The sequence below is a fragment of the Myotis yumanensis genome, unplaced genomic scaffold (assembly GCF_028538775.1).
Source record: "Myotis yumanensis isolate MYYU_CA2020_CCGP unplaced genomic scaffold, mMyoYum1.0.hap1 SCAF_3, whole genome shotgun sequence".
In the NCBI taxonomy this organism is placed as follows: Eukaryota; Metazoa; Chordata; class Mammalia; order Chiroptera; family Vespertilionidae; genus Myotis; species Myotis yumanensis.
The window spans coordinates 151655878-151674747 of record NW_027223754.1 but is presented as its reverse complement, the minus strand read 5'-3'; the positions used below and the strand labels follow the sequence as shown (position 1 = coordinate 151674747).

The window sequence follows — 18870 nt, the reverse complement described above, 5'->3', positions numbered from 1 at the left end:
AATGACCTCCTAGCCTTTAAGATTGTTAACTTAGAAAAATATTCCCTTAAAGCTGCAATATTCCTTTTCAAACCAAAAAACAAGACTCCTTCCACTTGAAGTCTTTGGATCCTTCTGCATTTTCTGGTGTACACTCTTGGACACTACAGAGTAGCAGAAATCTTATGTAATAATGTTGTCTCTTTTTTTCTGCAAATCTGAACTAGGCTTTTTTTTTTTAATAGGATTTTTCCCCCCTAAGCATTACGTAACTACATGGCTTAATTTTTTTATTTAACCTGGACTAGTTTGGAGTAGTTATATGCACATTTTATTATATAGATTTGAAATATATTAGTAATGTTCAGATTTCCATATGTTTGGTCTGTTCTCATTATAGGACAAAAAGCCCTTGAAAGATTTATTAGAGAAATATATTTTAAGTAAATACATTCTGTAAGAAATAATGCTAACTTTACTTAATTTTTTAAATGCTCTGTTTGTTGTTTATTAGTGCCTTTGAAGGAGAATATACTCATCACAAAGATCCTGGAATATATAAATGTGTTGTCTGTGGAACTCCATTGTTCAAGTAAGTATGTTACAAACCTTTGGCTATGGACACATCACAGATGGCAACAAACTAGTTAGTGCTTGTTCATATTAGAGTCTTTACATTACTAGATTTTCATATTTCTGTTTCCCTCCCACAAAATAAAAGTAATTGTTGATTTTGCATTATTTGTATTTTTCAAATATCCAACATCAGCTTGTTCATTGTAGTAAACATGGTGATTAGCAGAGCTATAAAAGATTTTGGTGAGTATAAAAATATTTCTCTATTTATTGAATTTTTCTATCAAGTAATGGCCCTACATTTACTTATTGGACCATAATGGAAGTTCTTCATGTGTATCCTTCAGGTGGAATAATATCCACCAAGTTGATTATTCATATTTCTTCAATGAAGGGCAATACCTGTATTGAAAGTAACATGGGAATTATAACAGATACTTGTACATATATAAGCAAATTGCATGACATGAGTTTAACAGTTTTTGCATTGGTCCAAAATCTTTATTTTAAAGATCTCAATAGTTTACTATAAAATAGGCAGTGCATAGACTTTTCCACAAAAAAGTTAATTCAGACAGTGTATTCTGGAGATTATGAATTTTATTCAAGAAAGGAAAATTCTTACCAAAAATGTATTTATCTAGGAGGAGAAAATCCTAGAAGCCCTGTGCTTCCTGTGGGATGTTGATTTGGGGGAATAAAAAGGCAGAAACCTTAATTGAGAGTAAATGTCATGTATTTAAAACAATTACAAATTTCTTAGGGGAAATGAACAAACAATAATTTAATATGTGTAGTATATAAAACATATCTCTCCATAAATGTTTCCCTTTTAAAGCACTAATATTTACATTTTTTTTTTAGAAATAACAGGAAACAGTAGTTTCTTTGAAAAAATTTTTTTTAAAGTTTCAAACCCTGCTTAGCTTGCATAAACCTTTTTGCACATTAGTGTTGGTTGAGAATCTGTTCTGATTTCTTAAGTATTTATTCTTCATGTTAAAAACCCAGCCCTTCAAATTGCCACCCATTTTCTCTCAGAAAACATACATCCTTGTATTTCAACACCTCTAGTGTGTGTCATAATAGTTGATATAACACTTAAGATAGTTGCTGAGCCATGTTAAACTTGTTAATATCCTAAAAGGTAAAAATTTAGCCACATCCCCTTTGCTTTTGTTTACGATTCTCCACCTCTTGTTTAATCATGTGATTCAATAAAGTAATAAATCTGAGGACAACTTACTGTTTTAAATAAAAAGCAGAACCACTGTGAATGAAGGATTTAACCCATGTGAAATTTTGAGTCACAAAAACGAAAAGGAAGACCCTTATCCAAACATAGGTACTAGCGGGGGGTCAGGAAGTTTCACATTTGATGGGCTAGTGCCTCTGTTTCCTTTAGCATTCTTGGAAGGAAAGCTTTGATTTTCTAAGTTTTTATGGAATATGGTTTCATATTGTTATTCTACTTTTAAAAAATTGTCCTTATTTGGTTTCCTTGTCCATTTTAGGGGGGAAATACCCCTGCGTTCGCCTCTGCTGTAGAATGGTAGTTTATTGATTTAGTGTTACTATCTTCCTACCAGAGAACTTTCCAGGGACCACAGGGCATGGACAGTTTTGAGGGAACCAATTTTCTGGTCCTCAGCTTCTGTGTGTACACTCTCCTGAAACTGATGTGTCTGAGACAGTCTCTGGTTGGCCACTTCTTCCTTACAATCTCCTTGATCATAATCAGCCTTCTCCCACTTCACAAAAGGTCTTGTACTGTGATTTATTGTCCCAGGGTAATCTCTAAGGCATAAAGCAAAACAACAGCATTAATTCTGAAGGAGGGGCCCATGAAAGCAAGGCAAAAAATATTGAACTGGTAAAAAATTATTGACATGTTATTTCATCTTGGTAAGGCTCAGTCTGCCCACCTGCTTGTTTGCTCTTTTATCTCTCATTCTGTTGTCTGTCTGTCCATTTCCTACTAGTCTACTAGTACTTAAGTGAGATGGTTGTCATGAGAACATGTATCAGCATATTTATATACTTATTCAGATAGAAAAAAACGAAAGTCTTTTCTTGGAACAGATAATAAGCCTGATTTGGTTGGTAGATATAACAGATAGGACTGCCTTAGCAAATTAGGTTATATTGTGGCCTTCTCTATTCATTATATATAGCTTTAAGGTTTTGTTTTTTTAAATATATTTTTATTGATTTCAGAGAGGAAGGGAGGAGAGAGAGATAGAAACATCAATGATGAGAGAGAATCATTGATCACCTGACTCCTGCATTCCCCCTACTGGGGATCGAGCCCACAACCTGGGCATGTGCCCTGACCGGGAATTGAACTGTGACCTCCTCGTTCATAGATTGATGCCTAACCACAGAGTGACACCTGCTGGGCAGCTCTAAGGTCTTGAAAATAATATTTTAAGCATGTAGTTTATATATAGAACACCAGAAAATTACACTTTTTCAATTATTTAAAATTTTGATAAGATATTTTAGTTCTTACTCTAAAGTATAAGAGGAAGTATGTATCAATCAGCACCAGTCTGGAAACAGAAACCACACAGTAATCTGAACAGGAAGATTTGATATAAGGAATTATTACCTATAACAGAGGATTGTGATAATGAGGGATTGTCTAGTAAACTAGAAGTAAATAGAAATTTTAAAGAATACAGAAATAGCAATTAGAAGAAGGACTGCCCTAGGACTGATATACAGCCCAAGAAAAAGTTTTCTCTGCAAGCCCCACCTCCCATCTCCCTCTCCCTGAGGCTGAGATCTGGCCTGTTGGAGAGGACATGGCTGCAGCTCACTAAATTGCAGAGAAGTCACTGTAGTGTCACGATAATGCAACTTTCCAGAAATCTGCCTTCTGGAATTTTCTGGAAATCTAACCTCTAGGGCAGCAATTTTCAACCTTTTTCATTAGTTTTTGGCACACATAAACTAATTATTAAAATTCTGTGGCATAACAAAAAAATACTATATTTTTTGATAATCTGACAAAAAGTAGGTATAATTTTGACTCATACACACTGGATGGCTATTATTGTTAGCTATTGTCATTTTCTTATTTGACACTAGAGGCCTGATGCATGAAATTCGTGCAAGAGTAGGCCTTCCTTCTCCTGGCTGCCGGCACCAGCTTCCCTCTGGCATCCAGGACCCGGGCCTCCCTTGCAGCCCTGGCTTTATCTGGAAGGTTGTCCGGAAGGATGTCTGGTTTAATTAGCATACTATGCTTTTATTATTATAGAAGAGTCTAAGGGAAAAGAGGTCAGTGCCCCTGACTAAATAGTCAGGTATTACATGTTTTAAAAATTCTTGCAGCACACCAGTTGAAAATCACTGGTCCAGTGAATCAATGGCATCGCTATTGGATACCCTCTTTAGATAATTGGTTTTGTACTTTGAACACAGATTGTAGGAAACAGTTGAGTGGTGTGTGTGTGAAAACATGTGAAGTTTTGTTAGCAGGGAGTGAAGGAAGAAAATTAGGCAGAAAAGACTAAATAGCAGAACAATATGAGAAATAACAGTGGGAGAGAAACAGTAAATAAAAAGAAGAAAGAAAAGTGCTAAGTTTGAAAATGCCTAATCATTAACAATATGAAAAGGTTATTTTCCCAACTGCCGTTTCCATTATTTACACTCACTGTGTGTGTGTGTGTGTGTGTGTGTGTATGTATGTGCGCGCGCGCGTGCATTCACATATTTGTATAATCCTCTTCATTTACTTGACTGATATATATAATACTTCCTTATAAAAAAGGCCATTCAATTATTCTTATTTCATTTTTGTACTTTGCCCTAAATACATTCCACTCAACAATATACTGCTTTCTTACTGCTTTCCAAGTACAAGAACCTTATTCACAGACTGCTTCTAAACCTAATGTGTAATTTATTCCATGGTTCACATTTTCTTCACATTCACAAATTCTACCAGGCTAGTTTGTTTCTCATAAAGTACTACTGACTTTCAGTTAGTAAATTAACTGACAGAAGTAAGAATGTTCTCTCCTCTGGTTATTTGAACTTCTAAAATGCCATAAAATGAATTTATTGCACATCAGATAAACCAGAGAAGGCACTGGTGAAATAATTTAATTCAAAAAGTATATATGACCACTTATATTTTGCTTTGGCTGACACTTTGCCAGGTGTTGTGAAACAATCTATGAACTCTTTTCCGTTTAATGTACTTATAGTTTTGTTGGAGTGGTAAGAAAACACATAAACAGTTATAAATGTGGAAAGATGTTAGTGTCTACCCAAATGTGCCTGTTCGAAGAAATGCTTTGTATCATAGGAGGGCATGTGATTGCATCAAAGCAGGGCCAGGTTTCATGAAGACAGTTCACCAGGCAGAGAGAAGGGTTTCATTTTTCCCAGGTAGGGGATGCCTGATAGAGCATGCCATATGAGAAGAGGAATTGGAGATAGGATCAGAAGTGGATTTTTAAAGGAAATAGTTAGGAGACTGTCCAGTAGGAGTGGGGAGGTGAGTTATGTGGGGAGTAATGGGAGATATGGCTGGAGTGCTAAAGGGGACCTATTAAGGAAGCCAAAGAAGGATACCAAAGAAGGCATTTCAATTCCTACTTGAAATATTTTAAGTCTTGGCATCTTTTCCCCAAGGAAGCCCTACCAGAGCCTTCCAGGGTGAACTTTGTTGTCCCTCATTCCTGATCTCATAGTTCCTTGTATGCCATTCCATCTTTGTGCATACAAGGAACTCCCTCCCTCCACTCCCCGACTTTGTGTTGTAATTACATGACTTGTGTTGTAATTATCTGTTTATGGGCCTGTCTGCCCACTAATAAGTAAACTCCACAATGCAAGGACATGTCTTAGCCATGCTTGTCTCTACTCTCTGGCTTATCATAATCACTAAATATTTGTTTGATCAGATGCATGTCAGAATATTGTCAGACAGATTGTGGAGATATTTTTGAATAAGACAATAGCATGATGAAAATGGGAAGTAAGCCATAACAGTGTATAAGACATATTTCTGTGGGTGAAAAGAGAAGCAAATAGGGGTGTAGCAGCCTCAATAGGAACTTTTTTCTTTGTTAGCTGATAAACCTTAATATTATTCAATATTGTTCATGTGTAATTAGCTCCTGATAACTTTAAGACTTTGAGGAACCACATAGGATAGTTTTATTCCGTATATATTTACTTGCCAAACCTTGCACTGAATTAATGACTCATTTAAATAGGTTCACTAATGATGATGATAATGATAATAATTCTATATAATAAAAGGTTAATATGTAAATCGACCAAATGGCAGAATGACCAGTTACTATGATGTGCACTGACCACCAGGGAGCTGCCCCCTGGTGGTCAGTGTGCTCCCACAGGGGGAGCACTGCTCAGCTAGAAGCCACGCTCATGGCTGGTGAGTGCAGCGGAGTGGCAGGAGCCTCTCCTGCCTCCATGGCATCGCTAAGGATGTCCGACTGCTGGCTTAAGCCATCAGTCAGACATCCCCCAAGGGCTCCTGACTGTGAGAGGGTGTAGACCGGGCTGAGGGACACCCTAGTGCATGAATTTTGTGCACTGGGCCTCTAGTAAGAACAATAATAATGCAAGAGCTAACACTTACATAGCACTTACCAGATGCTAAGCATGGTTCTAAGTGCTTTATATACATTAAGTCTTTTAATCTTCACAACAACACATTTTATAGATGAAGAAACTGAGAGAGGATAAGTACCATGTGAAGATCACATGCCAGTATACAAATGGATATAGAATAATGTAGTAACACTCAGCCTTTTAGAAAAGATGAAAGCTAAAGAATCTTAGGAAAATAAAGTTTTAATTTTTTGCTTTGGTCATTCTAGTCTGGTTATTTTGCTCAGCACAATGGGAACAAATGGAACACACACACTCAATTCCTTAAAAAATCTGAGTTTGTCATAGTTCTTAAGTGGAAAATTGAAGACCATTCTAATATAGGAAGGGCTGAACCAAAAGTAAACAGATCCCTCATGGCAGGTGATCCAGAAGGACTCAGCTTCAGGCTGTTTGTTATCCTTAGGGAAGCCCCTTGGGATCCTGATGGGAAGGAAGGAACCAATGTTAAGTAAGCTGTAGGCCTTTTAACATCTGTGAGGTAGGGCAGCAGCTGGATTCATGGGCAGGATTCTAGTTTTTGAAACTAAAGATAATTTTATTTTCACTTATTGTCTTCCCATTACATTTTCTCAAGTAGCTGTATTCCAGATTTTTACCACTTATTTTGTTGTTATTAATCCTCACTTAAAAATATTTTTCCATTGATTTTTAGGGAGACTGGTAGGGAGGGAGGCAGAGAGAAACATCGATGTGAGAGAGACACATTGATTGGTTGCCTCCTGCATGTGCCCTGACCAGGGCTAGGAATTAAGCCTCCAATGTGCTCTTGACTGGAATCAAACCCAGGACCCTTCAGTCCATGGGATGATGCTCTATCCACTGAGCCAAACTAGCCAGGGCCAAAATTTTTACCACTTAAAAAATTTTATTTTTCTGAGAAGATTGAGGCCAACTGACATGAGCTACCTTAAATGTCTTTTCTCCTGTCTTAAATTTTCTTTGTATCGTAATTTTCATCAAACAATCAGAACACCCATGTACAGGCTGAAAGCAACTGGTGGAAACAGTTGAATATTAGCCCAGATGTGTGACCTCAGATTCATCACCTATAAGATGGGGAAAATAAAACCAAACAGGTGTAAGAACTAAATGCAGAAAAATTCATAGTATATGGTAGGTATTCTACAAATGTTAAATTCAAGTGGCCTGACTAAGTTTTAGGAACATGTCATACTATCACAACAGCCTAAGAAATTCCTTATAATGTGAGAAAGTGCAGGCTTTATTAGAGAGAGACTGTCTGTTAATAGTATATATTAGTGTGATGAGTCACTGCGCCAGCTGTGTTGCTATATTTCAGATGGAACTCTGCTGCAAAACTATTCACACATGCTACATTTCACACGAGCCTCCTGTGCAATTTTATTCTAGGCTACTAGAAAATTTAAGCCGTTTTTCAACTCTTTAAGAACATAAGCCCTTTCACTGAAGAAATTCCAGTTCAATGCCACACACAATTTACTCAACTGTGCTATTCAGTGTATGTTACTCCATTTACCACTAAAGGAGACTTTCAACATAATCTTTTCCCCTTCTGATATAATGGTGTGTGTGTGTGTGTGTGTGTGTGTGTGTGCGCGCGCGTGCACGTGTGTGTTTGGGAGGGCAAAGGGAGAAATGTAAAAGCAGGGAGGGGAGAGTGGAGTGAGGCAAGAGAGATAGTTTTCTATTCTTACTCCATTCAAATCCCATTTTTCAACCCCTTTAAACTCTATCCCTATGATATTTAGTATAAACCATCCCAGTCACTATGGAATTCTACCAGGGAGAGTAATATGAACTTAATTTCAAGCTTTCTTTTTATGGAACTCTAGTTGGAAATTACTCATAATTCCAGAAAATGTTTCTTAATCTTTAACAAAATGCATTTAACTTGAGTTTACAAGATTTGAATTGCCCTTCACCTCATTCTAAATCCTTTAACAAAGTAAGCTTTCCAGTACAATGAAACCATTCTGTAATGAACTGTATTTCTGAGTAGTGGCTTAAACTTTTGTTATATCTAAATATCTCATATTATTTTGAAGAGAACATAAAATGGACTTCTCTCATCCCATTGACCCTTACTGCCTTGTCCCTGCATACAGAGATTTACAGGAAAAGTATCTGTAACAGAGGGAGTTACTTTTCTATATTCATTTCACCTGTAAGCTCGGGGAAAGACCACAGCTAGATTGAAAGAAAAGTACTTCCTGGAGTCACTGGCAAAGATAAGGAGCAAAAAACATTGTGAATGCCTGATTTGTCAAACTACCAGGAACATAAAGCTTAAATAGCATAAAAGCATAGCATAAAATAAAGAAAAGAACAACTCCATTTTAAGAAATCAGAAAACTATGGCAAGGCATGATTCAAAGTTTAACAATATGCAAAAATTATTATAACTGCATTATTCTATTGTAAAGTTATATACACATACACATGGGAAAATCGAAGCAATACTTATACATAACATTTCTGGATAGCTGAAAGTGTGAGCATGAGTGTGTGTATGTATGAATGTATATTTTGGGGGAAGAAAAGTGAGGAAAGGATAATCTTGCCTTATATTATCTAAATCACAATTCTATTTCTTCAGTTAATTTTCTAAAAGTACACAGAAATAGCTTATATTTTTCTTAGTGAATTAGGATGGATAGTTGGAATAAGCTGGGAAAGATCATAGGCAAAGGTTTTATTTATAATTCATGTAAATTTATCTTGTTTGTGTAATCAGAAAATTCACAAATCAGAAAATTCATGAATATTTCACTTCACAGACTTTGAAACAACTTAAAGCTAGTTTATAAAAAAATAATGTGTAACTTTTAGCAATTACTTCGGAGGCAATCCACAAAGCTGTTCTTCTTGTAAGTAAAGAATTATTTTTTTTCAAAATCTGATCTCTTTTTCAATAAGAATTGCATAAATTTTCATTCAGTGTATCTTATACATGGGTAAGTGATCCATCACATACCATTATAAAGGAGAGGGGGGAAGCCATCCAGAGGACCAAGTGGGAGCACTGTGCTGGGAAGACCAGCATGCACTTGCTGCTTAACCAGAGCAAGTTACTCACACCTCCCATCTCATTCTTCTCATCTGTGAAATGGTGAGAATAATGGCAGCTCCTTCTAACTCATAGAACTGCAGCTGTATCACGTGAAATAATGGCATAAACATGCTCTAAAAGATATAAAGATATTATATGATGTAAGATTTGTAAAAACTGCAGCTTTAAATACATTTGTATGGTAAAGCATAAACAGCATGAAAATCTAAAGTTCTCACAATTAATGTTGACTCCAACATTACCACATGTTTTATAATATACTAGTGACCCGGTACACGAAATTTGTGCACATTAAAAGGGGATTAATTAGAAGAAATATTTTAGTATTGCTATTAGCCCTTTCTCTATAATAGAAGTGTCAGAGATGAAAATTAGTAAAATGTATATGAAAATCTTCCTCCTTTCAGAGTCTGGGGTGTGCCGTGGTACCCAGAGTCAAGTCCCCACCTACCTGCAGCACCTCAAAATCGCGCGAGACCCACACCCAGCCAGCCCCACCCCCATTGGGCGAGATCCAGACCCAGCTGGCCCCAACCTTGTCAAGCCCTGCTGGGCGGGGGGTGCAGCCTCAGGTCCCCCAGCGCACCCTCAGGCTCCCCGGCCCACCGCCAGGGCGGGGGCGGGCTGAGGTCCCTCGGCCCGGTGCCAGGGCGAGCAGTGTGGCCTGAGGTCCCCCATCAAGCCCCGCCAGGCTGGGGGCACGGCCTGAGGTCCCCCAGCCCAGGCCGGGGCGGGGGTGTGCCTTGAGGATTCCCGTCAAGCCACGCTGGGTAAGGGACGTGGCCTGAGGTTCCCCATCAAGCCCCGCCAGGTGGGGGGTGCACCTTGAGGTCCCCTGTCAAGCCCCACCAGGTGGGGGACGCAGCCTGAGGTCCCCTGCCCCAGCCCAGCACTACGCAACCTCAGGTCCCTGCTGATTGCTCATTAAGGCTCGTTATGGGAACTCGGCCTCTGCTGTGGGCGCGGCCATCTTGTGTTTCGGAAACCCCACCTCCGCTGTGGGTGTAGCCATCTTGTGTTACGGAAACCCTGCTTCAGCTTGGGCGCCGCCATCTTTGTGATGGCGTGATGGTCAATTTGAATATTCCCTCTTTATTAGATAGGATTGTGTGACTCAGTGATCTCTCATCCAAAATACTTTCAGTTTCTGATGAATAATTTTTAAAAATTGAGTCTGGATTCTAAATTTCCCAAATAATGTAACTTAGATTAGTAACTGAGAGTTTTAATACATTAGTTATTTGCAAGTCTATAAACTTCTTGAGAGAATAGTCATGTCTTAAGATTTTTGTAAGCTCCATCTGCAGGGGCATAGGACTTTCCATATCCTTGGTACTTAACTATCTAGTAAATCAAGAATAACAAACAGCAGTTTACATGATTCAAGTTGATATTAGATTGGTGGAAGTATAAATAGATATTCTTAACTGAAGGTGATTTTGTCTCCCAGAGGGAATTTGAAAATATTTGAAGAGTTATTACCCTTAAATTTTTATCCTCTACCACACTTCACAAAGTTTTCTGTAGACTACTCATGATCTTACTTTCACTGGATGCTTATTTCAACAACAGCATAGCTTGCACTAAAGGTGTACCTTTCCCAAATAAGGGAGAGATGAACATGTTTATGGCTGGGACCTTTTACATGGAAACATTGAAAAGAGCAAAAAGTGACAAAAATAAGATCAGCTACCCAAAGCGGTATCAAAAGCAAAGTTCATAGTCACATATTTTTATCCTATATAATAAAGAGCTAATATGCAAATGGTCATCACAACTTCACACTGTAACGGCTCAGACACTCAACACTGGGGAGAGAGGAATGGGGACCAGCCAGGCACAAATGAGTTCGAGAGAGAGGAATGGGGACCATCCAGGCTGCAGCCTGGGAGAGGGACAAGCCACCCGCCCCGTGGTCCTGGGTGCCAGCACCTGCGGCTGTGGCCCGGGCAAAGCTGCCTACCCACGGTCCCCTGCAGCTGCAGCTGGCTTGGGCGAAGCCGGCCCGGGTCCTGGGTGCCTGTGACTGGCCAGAGGAGGGAATCCTGTGTCCCGGGTACAAGGTGAGGCAGAGGCAGTTAGGGGCAATCAGGCCAGCAGGGGAGCAGTTAGGGGTGATTAGCTGGTAGGGGAACAGTTAGGGGCGATTAGGCAGGCAGGCAGAGGGGTTAGGGGCGACCAGGCAGGCAGGCAGGCGAGCGGTTAGGAGCCAGCGGTCCCAGATTACAAGAGGCAGTCGGACTTCCCCCAAGGGGTCCTGGATTGGAGAGGGTGTAAACCAGGCTGAGGACCACTTCCCACCCTGTGCACAAATTTCATGCACTGGGCCTCTAGTTATTATATAAGTGATTTAAAATATCTGAACTAAGTATGCAACTCAAAAGCTAGAAATATAACAACAATAAAATAAGCTGGGATAAAATGCCCACCTTTTCTCTGCAGGCATTTGCCAATTCTAGGCATGGGAAGAGAGGGAAAGATTCCAGACATTCTGAAGCAGAGCTGCCAGCAGACCAAAATTTCTTAATCTCAACACAGTTGACATTTGGGCTGGATAATTATTTGTTGTAGAGGGCCATCCTATACATCGTAGGATATTTAGTAGCATCTCTAACTTCTACCCACTATAATAAGTCAGTGGTACCTGCCCTCTTCACCACAATTTGTGCAAAATTTATTCAGATATTTTCATTCAGATATTTATTCATATATTTACCCTTGGGGGCAAAATCACCTCCAGTTCAGAACAACTGATCTAGATAATCAACATAACAATTAATCAAGCTCTGATTTGTAGTGTTTTTTTTTAATTTCTGTGGTGTAAATACCTCCATCACGGACTATATCAAGCTACAAATGTGACATCACTGAATGTGGAGTTTGGAAAAGACATGTAGTAATACCATTGTATAGTATTGCCATCTTAATAATAAAAGTGTAATATGCTAATTAGACCGGACGTCCTTCCAGATGACCTTCCGGACGAAGCTGGGGCTGCGAGGGCCAAGGCAAGCCGCTGCGGCTGCTAGGGCCAAGTCCCTGGCATGAATTTCATGCATTGGGCCTCTAGTAATACCATACAACAGATGTAAATAGCATAGGCAATAGTTAAATTTAGTTTAAAAATCTACTAGTGGTGAGCTTTGAGTATTACCTTTTAAAATATAACTTATTTAATTGTAAGTTTGTGTAATTCATTCTTAATAATGCCTGTGTTTAGCAACTGGCTCTCAAAAATCCTATACTTTTGCCGAAACCGGTTTGGCTCAGTGGATAGAGCGTCGGCCTGCAGACTCAAGGTTCCCGGGTTCGATTCCGGTCAAGGGCATGTACCTGGGTTGCGGGCACATCCCCAGTGAGAGATGTGCAGGAGGCGGCTGATCGATGTTTCTCTCTCATCGATGTTTCTAACTCTCTATCTCTCTCCCTTCCTCTCTGTAAAAAATCAATACAATATATTTAAAAAAAATCCTATATTTTTAATAATAATCTCTCTTGTGCATCATCACACCAATGTAATGGGGGCAAACCAAGTGTAGACCAAGTTTATAAAAAACTCCAGCCCAACCTCAAGTTAGCTCAGTCCCCGATTAAAGTAATCTCCTTCTCCTCCACACTCTAGTTGACTATCAGAAGATAGCATGAACCCTCTGTTCATCCAGAGTTCAGTTTTTCATGCAGAATATCTGGCATTTATCAAAAATTACCAGGCACACCAAAGTAAAGGGCCAAGGAAAACAAATTGACAAAAGAAACAGATCTATCGATGGCCCACATATCCAGTTAAGTCATCAGACATAGATATAAAAATAATTGTGATTAATATATTCAAGAAAATAGATGACAAGTTGGAGAATTTCACCAGAGAAACAGAATCTATTGTAAAGAATAAAATAGTTCTGGGGCTGAAAAAAGCAATAACTGAAATATAAACATAAGAGATTAATTCAACAGCATGTTGGGCATAGAAAAATGCAGGATTGGCAAATAGAAAAACAGGTCAGTAGAGAATATCTAGACTAAAGCTAAGACAGCTGAAAAGAGAAAAGAAAAGTTGTTGAAAAGATAATACACAAGATGCACAGTTTCAAGTATAACATATTAGAGCCACAGAAAAGAAAGAAAAAGAAAATTAGAAAGAAGCAATATTTGAAGAGATAATAGCAAGAATTTTCTCAAACTGAGAAAAAAACTGAAGTCACAGATTCAAAAAGTGCTATAAATCTAAAACAGGATGAGTACAAAGAAAACCACATCTAGACACAGCAAATCTGATGAAAATCAAAGGCAAGTAGAAAATCTTAAAAGCACTAAGATAAAATAACTTGAAAAGTAAAAAACTAGAACTGTTAAATAAATCCAAAAGGTTGATCTTCAAAAAGACCAACAAATTTGAACATTTCTTTCAAGTCCAATCAAGAAAGAAAGGGAGGAAGAAAAAATATAGGTTTAAAACAGTAAGAATGGGAATGAGATAAAACCAAAGATAGGGGGAAATTTTGATGTAAGAGAATACTGTATATAATCCTATTCTAATAAGTTAAAAATCTCAGTATAATTTTCTAAAAATAAAATTAAAAATTTGACTATAGAAAGGTTATAATACTTGACAGTAATCCTGAAAGAAATTGAGAGTTATCACAAACCAATTTGGACTTTTATAGGAAAATTCAAAAAATCATTTCTGTGTGAATATAAACTGTGTCTATCACAGAAAATGGATGAAAGCTTATAATTTCCTTTGACAAATGTAAAATACTCCTAAAACCAAGACCTGACAAAGACATTACAATCAAAGAAAGATTATAGACCAATCTGACCTATGAAAATATATGTAAGGATCTTACAACATTAGTAAAGGAATATAGCTATGTGTGGAAAGAGTAATATGCCACGACAAGCTAGGATTTATTTCAGGAATGTACAAGTAGTTCAATACTGGGACATCTCAGGAAAATATATGCCCAGAAGAGAGTTTATAAAAATTCAAAGCAAATTTTTAAAAAAAATATTTTTTATTGATTTCAGAGAGGAAGGGAGAGGGGGAGAGAGATAGAAGCATCAATGATGACCGAGAGTCATTGATTAGCTGCCTCCTGCACGCCCCCTACTGGGGATCGAGCCTGCAACCCGGGCATGTGTCCTTGACCGGAATCAAACCCGGGACCCTTCAGTTTGCAGGCTGATGCTCTAACCACTGAGCAAAATTAGCTAGGGCAAAGCGAATTTTTTAATGAAAAAAAAATTGAGTGAGCCCAACTGGCATGGCTCAGTGGTTGAGCGTCGACCTTTGAACCAGGAGATCAAGGTTTGATTCCCGGTCAGGGCATATGCCCAGGTTGTGGGTTCTATCCTCATCGTGGGATGTGCAGGAGGCAACCGATCATTGATTCTGTCTCATCATTGATGTTTCTATCTCTCCCTCTCCCTTCCGTTCTGAAATCAAAATATTAAAAAAAAATCTTAGTGAAATAGGAATAAAAGTAAAATACTGTGTTTTATCAAATCTAAGAAGCCATTGATTAAAGTATTTATTACTACTTCAAGTAACACTAAGAAAAAAACTGCCACCTTGGCCAATGTGCTCATTGGTTAGCAGTGGTCGGCAAACTGCGGCTCGGCAAACTGCGGCCACATGTGGCTCTTTGGCCCCTTGAGTGTGGCGCTTCCACAAAATACTGACTTCTGCGCATGGGCCACGAAGTTTCAATCGCACTGTACGTGCGCGCCTGCACGTGGTATTTTGTGGTATGTTGTGGAAGAGCCACACTCAGGGGGCCAAAGAGCCGCATGTGGCTCGTGAGCCGCAGTTTGCAGACCACGGGGAGCATTGGTTTGCCCACTGAAGGGTCATAAGTTCAATTCCCTGTCCAGGGCATGTACCTGGGTTGCAAGTTCTATCTCTATCTCTCCCTCCCTTCTTCCTCTCCTTCCTCCCTCTCTTCCACACTCTCTAAAAATCAATGGAGCCCAGTTAGTGTGGCTCAGTGGTTGAGCATCAACCTATGCACCAAGAAGTTTCCAGTTTGATTTCCTGTCAGGGCACAAGCACAGGTTGCGGGCTCCATCCCCAGGAGGCAGCCAATCTATGTTCTCACTCCTTGATGTTTTTATCTCCTGATCCCTTCCTCTCTCTCTCTCTCTCTCTCTCTCTCAAAATAAAAAATCAATGAATAAAACATATTTGCCCTGGCTGGTTTGGCTTGGTGGTTAGAGTTTCAGCCCATGGACTGAAGGGTCATGCCTTCAATTCCCCATCACAGGCACATGCCTCAGTTGCAAGCTGGATCCCACCCTGATCAGGGTGTGTGCAGGGGGCAGCCAATCGATGTGTCTCTCTGTCTGTCTCTCTCGCTTTCACTCTCTAAGAAGTCAATGGAAAAAATATCCTCAAGTGAGGATTAACAAACAAACAAAAAAACTGCTTAATAAATTGTGAAATACTATTTATTGGTTATAGACACATTCAGGTTTCAGAGATGTTAACATGTTAAAAATAAAGTGTCCAGTAGAATCAATGAAATAATGTACACAGTGTTGGGGCAACCAACTAAGTATTAAAAATATAAATTTAGATCCTATCCTTAGTATCTGACAACCCAATATATAGCCCAATAAAGTCTAGGTTAAGTAAAAATTTTAAATATTAACAATAAGATTATGCAAGTCCTAAGTGGGAAATTTGCCTTTCTAAACAAGATTCCAAAAACAGAAAACAAAAGGGAAAAAAATTAGCTTGGAATACCTAAATACTTTACATTTCTGTAAACAACCTAACTGCCCTTTGATAGATGATTAGATCAGAAACACTGTTTAAAAAAAGGCAAACTGGGAAAAAATTAACCCACATGATAGGAGATTAATATTTAAATCAATGGAGAAAGACAAACATTGAGAAAAAAAGCTGAAGATATAAACAGATACTTTTCAAAATAAGTATAATAAGTAAGCATAGGGGGCAATCTTCTACCTCTTAGTAATAAAAAAAGAATTAAAAGGAGCAATAGATTTTTAACTACCAAATTAGTGAGCATTTTCTTTATTATTAATTTTTATTTATTTTAAAATTAAATTTATTGGGATAACATTGGTTAATCCTAATATATATAAAGAGCTAGGTGCCCGTCACGACTGAACAGGCGACCGGTCACCATGAAGTGCATGGAGCACCTCTCAGACCCCCCCGCCCCCTGAGCTGCCCACCATGAGGGGGGGCTGGCAGCGGGGTGGGACTGAGGACTGTTGAGCTGTGCTGGCGGGCTGCTTCGTGGGCTTAACAGAGCAGTCACCCAGGCAGCAGTGAGTTTCGTGAAGCAGTCGTGGGACGGGGGGCGGGGGGGGGGGGTAGTTTTGTGGAGCATCCCGCGGTGAGCTTCGCAGGGCAGCAGCAAGCTTTGGCAGGGCAGCAGCAAGCTTCGCAGAGCAGTGAGGGGCAGGGGAGCCTCGCAGAGCAGTCATGGGGTTCGCAGAGCATCCTGGGTTGGGGAGCTTCACGTAGTGTCACAGGGTGGCAGAGGCCATGTGACGGAGGCCAGGCTAGGTCTAGGGACCCGAACTGTGCACGATTTCGTGCGCGCTGGGCCTCTAATATTATGTAAATTTCAGGTGTACAACTTTATAATACGACATCTGTATACTCTATTGTGTGCTCCTTCTGTCACCATATATTTGATCCCCTTTATCCTCTTTGTCCTTCCCCCACCCCCTTTCCCCTTTGGTAACCACCATTCCATTGTCTTTATCTGTGAGTTTGTCTTTTTGTTGTTGTTGTTGTTTTTTTGCTGTTTATTTCATAAATATATCTCACATATGAGTGAAATAATACCATTCTTCTCCTTTTTTGTCTGACTTATTTCATTTAGCCTAATACTCTCAAGATCCATCTATGTTGATGAAAATGACAATATTTTCTGAGAAGTATTTATTCCATTGCATATATGTACACCACACATCATCTTTATCCAATCATCTGTTTTTGTGAACTTGACCCCAAAGGCAAGGGAAGTGAAATAAAAAATGGGAATGACATCAAACTGAAAAGCTTTTGCACTGCAAAGGAAACCATCAACAAAACAAAAAGGCATCCAATTGACTAGGAGAAGATATTTGCAAATGATACTTCCAATAAGGGGCTAATATAAAAATATATAAAGAACTCATAGCCCTAGCAGGTTTGGCTTAGTGGATAGAGTATCGGCCTGTGAACTGGAAGGTGCCGGGTTCGATTCCAGTCAAGGGCACATGCCTGGGTTGCAGGCTCGATCCCCAGTAGGGGGCTTACAGGAGGCAGCCCATCAATGATTCTCTCTCATCACTGATGTTTCTCTCTCTCTCTCTCCCTTCCTCTCTGAAATCAATAAAAATATATTAAAAAAAAAAGAACTCATATAACTCAACAACAACAAACTCCAAACAATTTAATTTCAAAAGTGGGCAGAGGACCTGAAGAGACACTTTTTCAAGGAAGACTTACAAATGGCCAACAGATATATGAAAAAATACTCTCTCACCCCCACTAATTATAAGGGAAGTGCAAATCATGACCATAATGAGATAGCACCTCACACCTGTTAGAATGACTATTAACAATAAGACAAGAAATACCAAGTGTTGGAGAGGGTGTGGAGAAAAAGGGAACCCACCTATACTAGTTGTGGGAATATAAATTGGTGGAGTCACTATGGAAAACAATATTAAGATTGCTCAAAAATTTAAGAATAAAACTACCATATGACCCAGTAATCCCTTTTCTGGGTGTCTACCTGAAAAATATGAAAACACTTATTCATAAAGATATATGTATCTCTGTGTTCATTGAAGCATTATTCACAGTAGCCAAGGCTTGGAAACAACCTAAGTGCCCTTTGATGGATGATTGAACATTTTCAATATCATCAAATTCAGTGTTGGTCAAGATCTGGGAAATTAGCATTTTAAAATACTGCTAAGTAAAAAAAAACCCAGATCTACAGATTCAAGAAACTGAGTGGATCCTAAACAGGATAAGTCCAATGAAACCCACAAGACAAATTTCTGAAAATTGAGGATAAATTAGAAACCTTGGAGCACAAGGTAGGGACACACTGGTTTTCAAGCACTGAAGAAAAACATTCAACACTGAATCAAATATCTAGTGAAAATATCTTTCAGGAATGAGAAAGAACACATATGCATAACCCATAGACACAGATGGGAGTGTGGTGATGGCCAGAAGGAGGGGGGTGGGGGATGGGTGGAGGTGGGCAAGGGTGGTGGAAATGGGGAGATCTATTAAGGCAAATTAAGCCACAGTGGGATACTTCTACTCTATCAAAAACACTACAAAAAACAAACAAACAAAAAAACACAACAAAATGGTGGAGACCATGTAGACATAGGAAAAAAAAAAGAAAAAAAAATACTGCTAGGTAGAGTGTGACTTAGTAACTTTCTGGATGACAATTAAATAAGTATGTCAGAAGTCTTAGAATTCTAGGAATTTATGATCTAGCAAATAGACTTTTAGGAATTTATGCTAAAAATTGTTTATGCATAAAGATAAAGCTACAAAAATATTTTAATCTTTATGATGGTAAAAAATAATTTAAATATCAAAAATAGGT

At 38.8% G+C, this 18870-nt stretch overlaps 1 protein-coding gene across 3 annotated transcripts in view; it reads left to right on the top strand.

Moving 5' to 3' along the window:
* Positions 1 to 18870, top strand: part of MSRB3 (methionine sulfoxide reductase B3) — a 192419-nt gene that overhangs the window by 67927 nt on the left and 105622 nt on the right. For all 3 annotated transcript variants that reach the window (XM_070409794.1, XM_070409795.1, XM_070409793.1), the window contains one exon: positions 494 to 571. In XM_070409794.1, coding sequence (XP_070265895.1) covers positions 494 to 571 — 78 coding nt within the window. The remainder of the gene's footprint in view (positions 1 to 493; positions 572 to 18870) is intronic.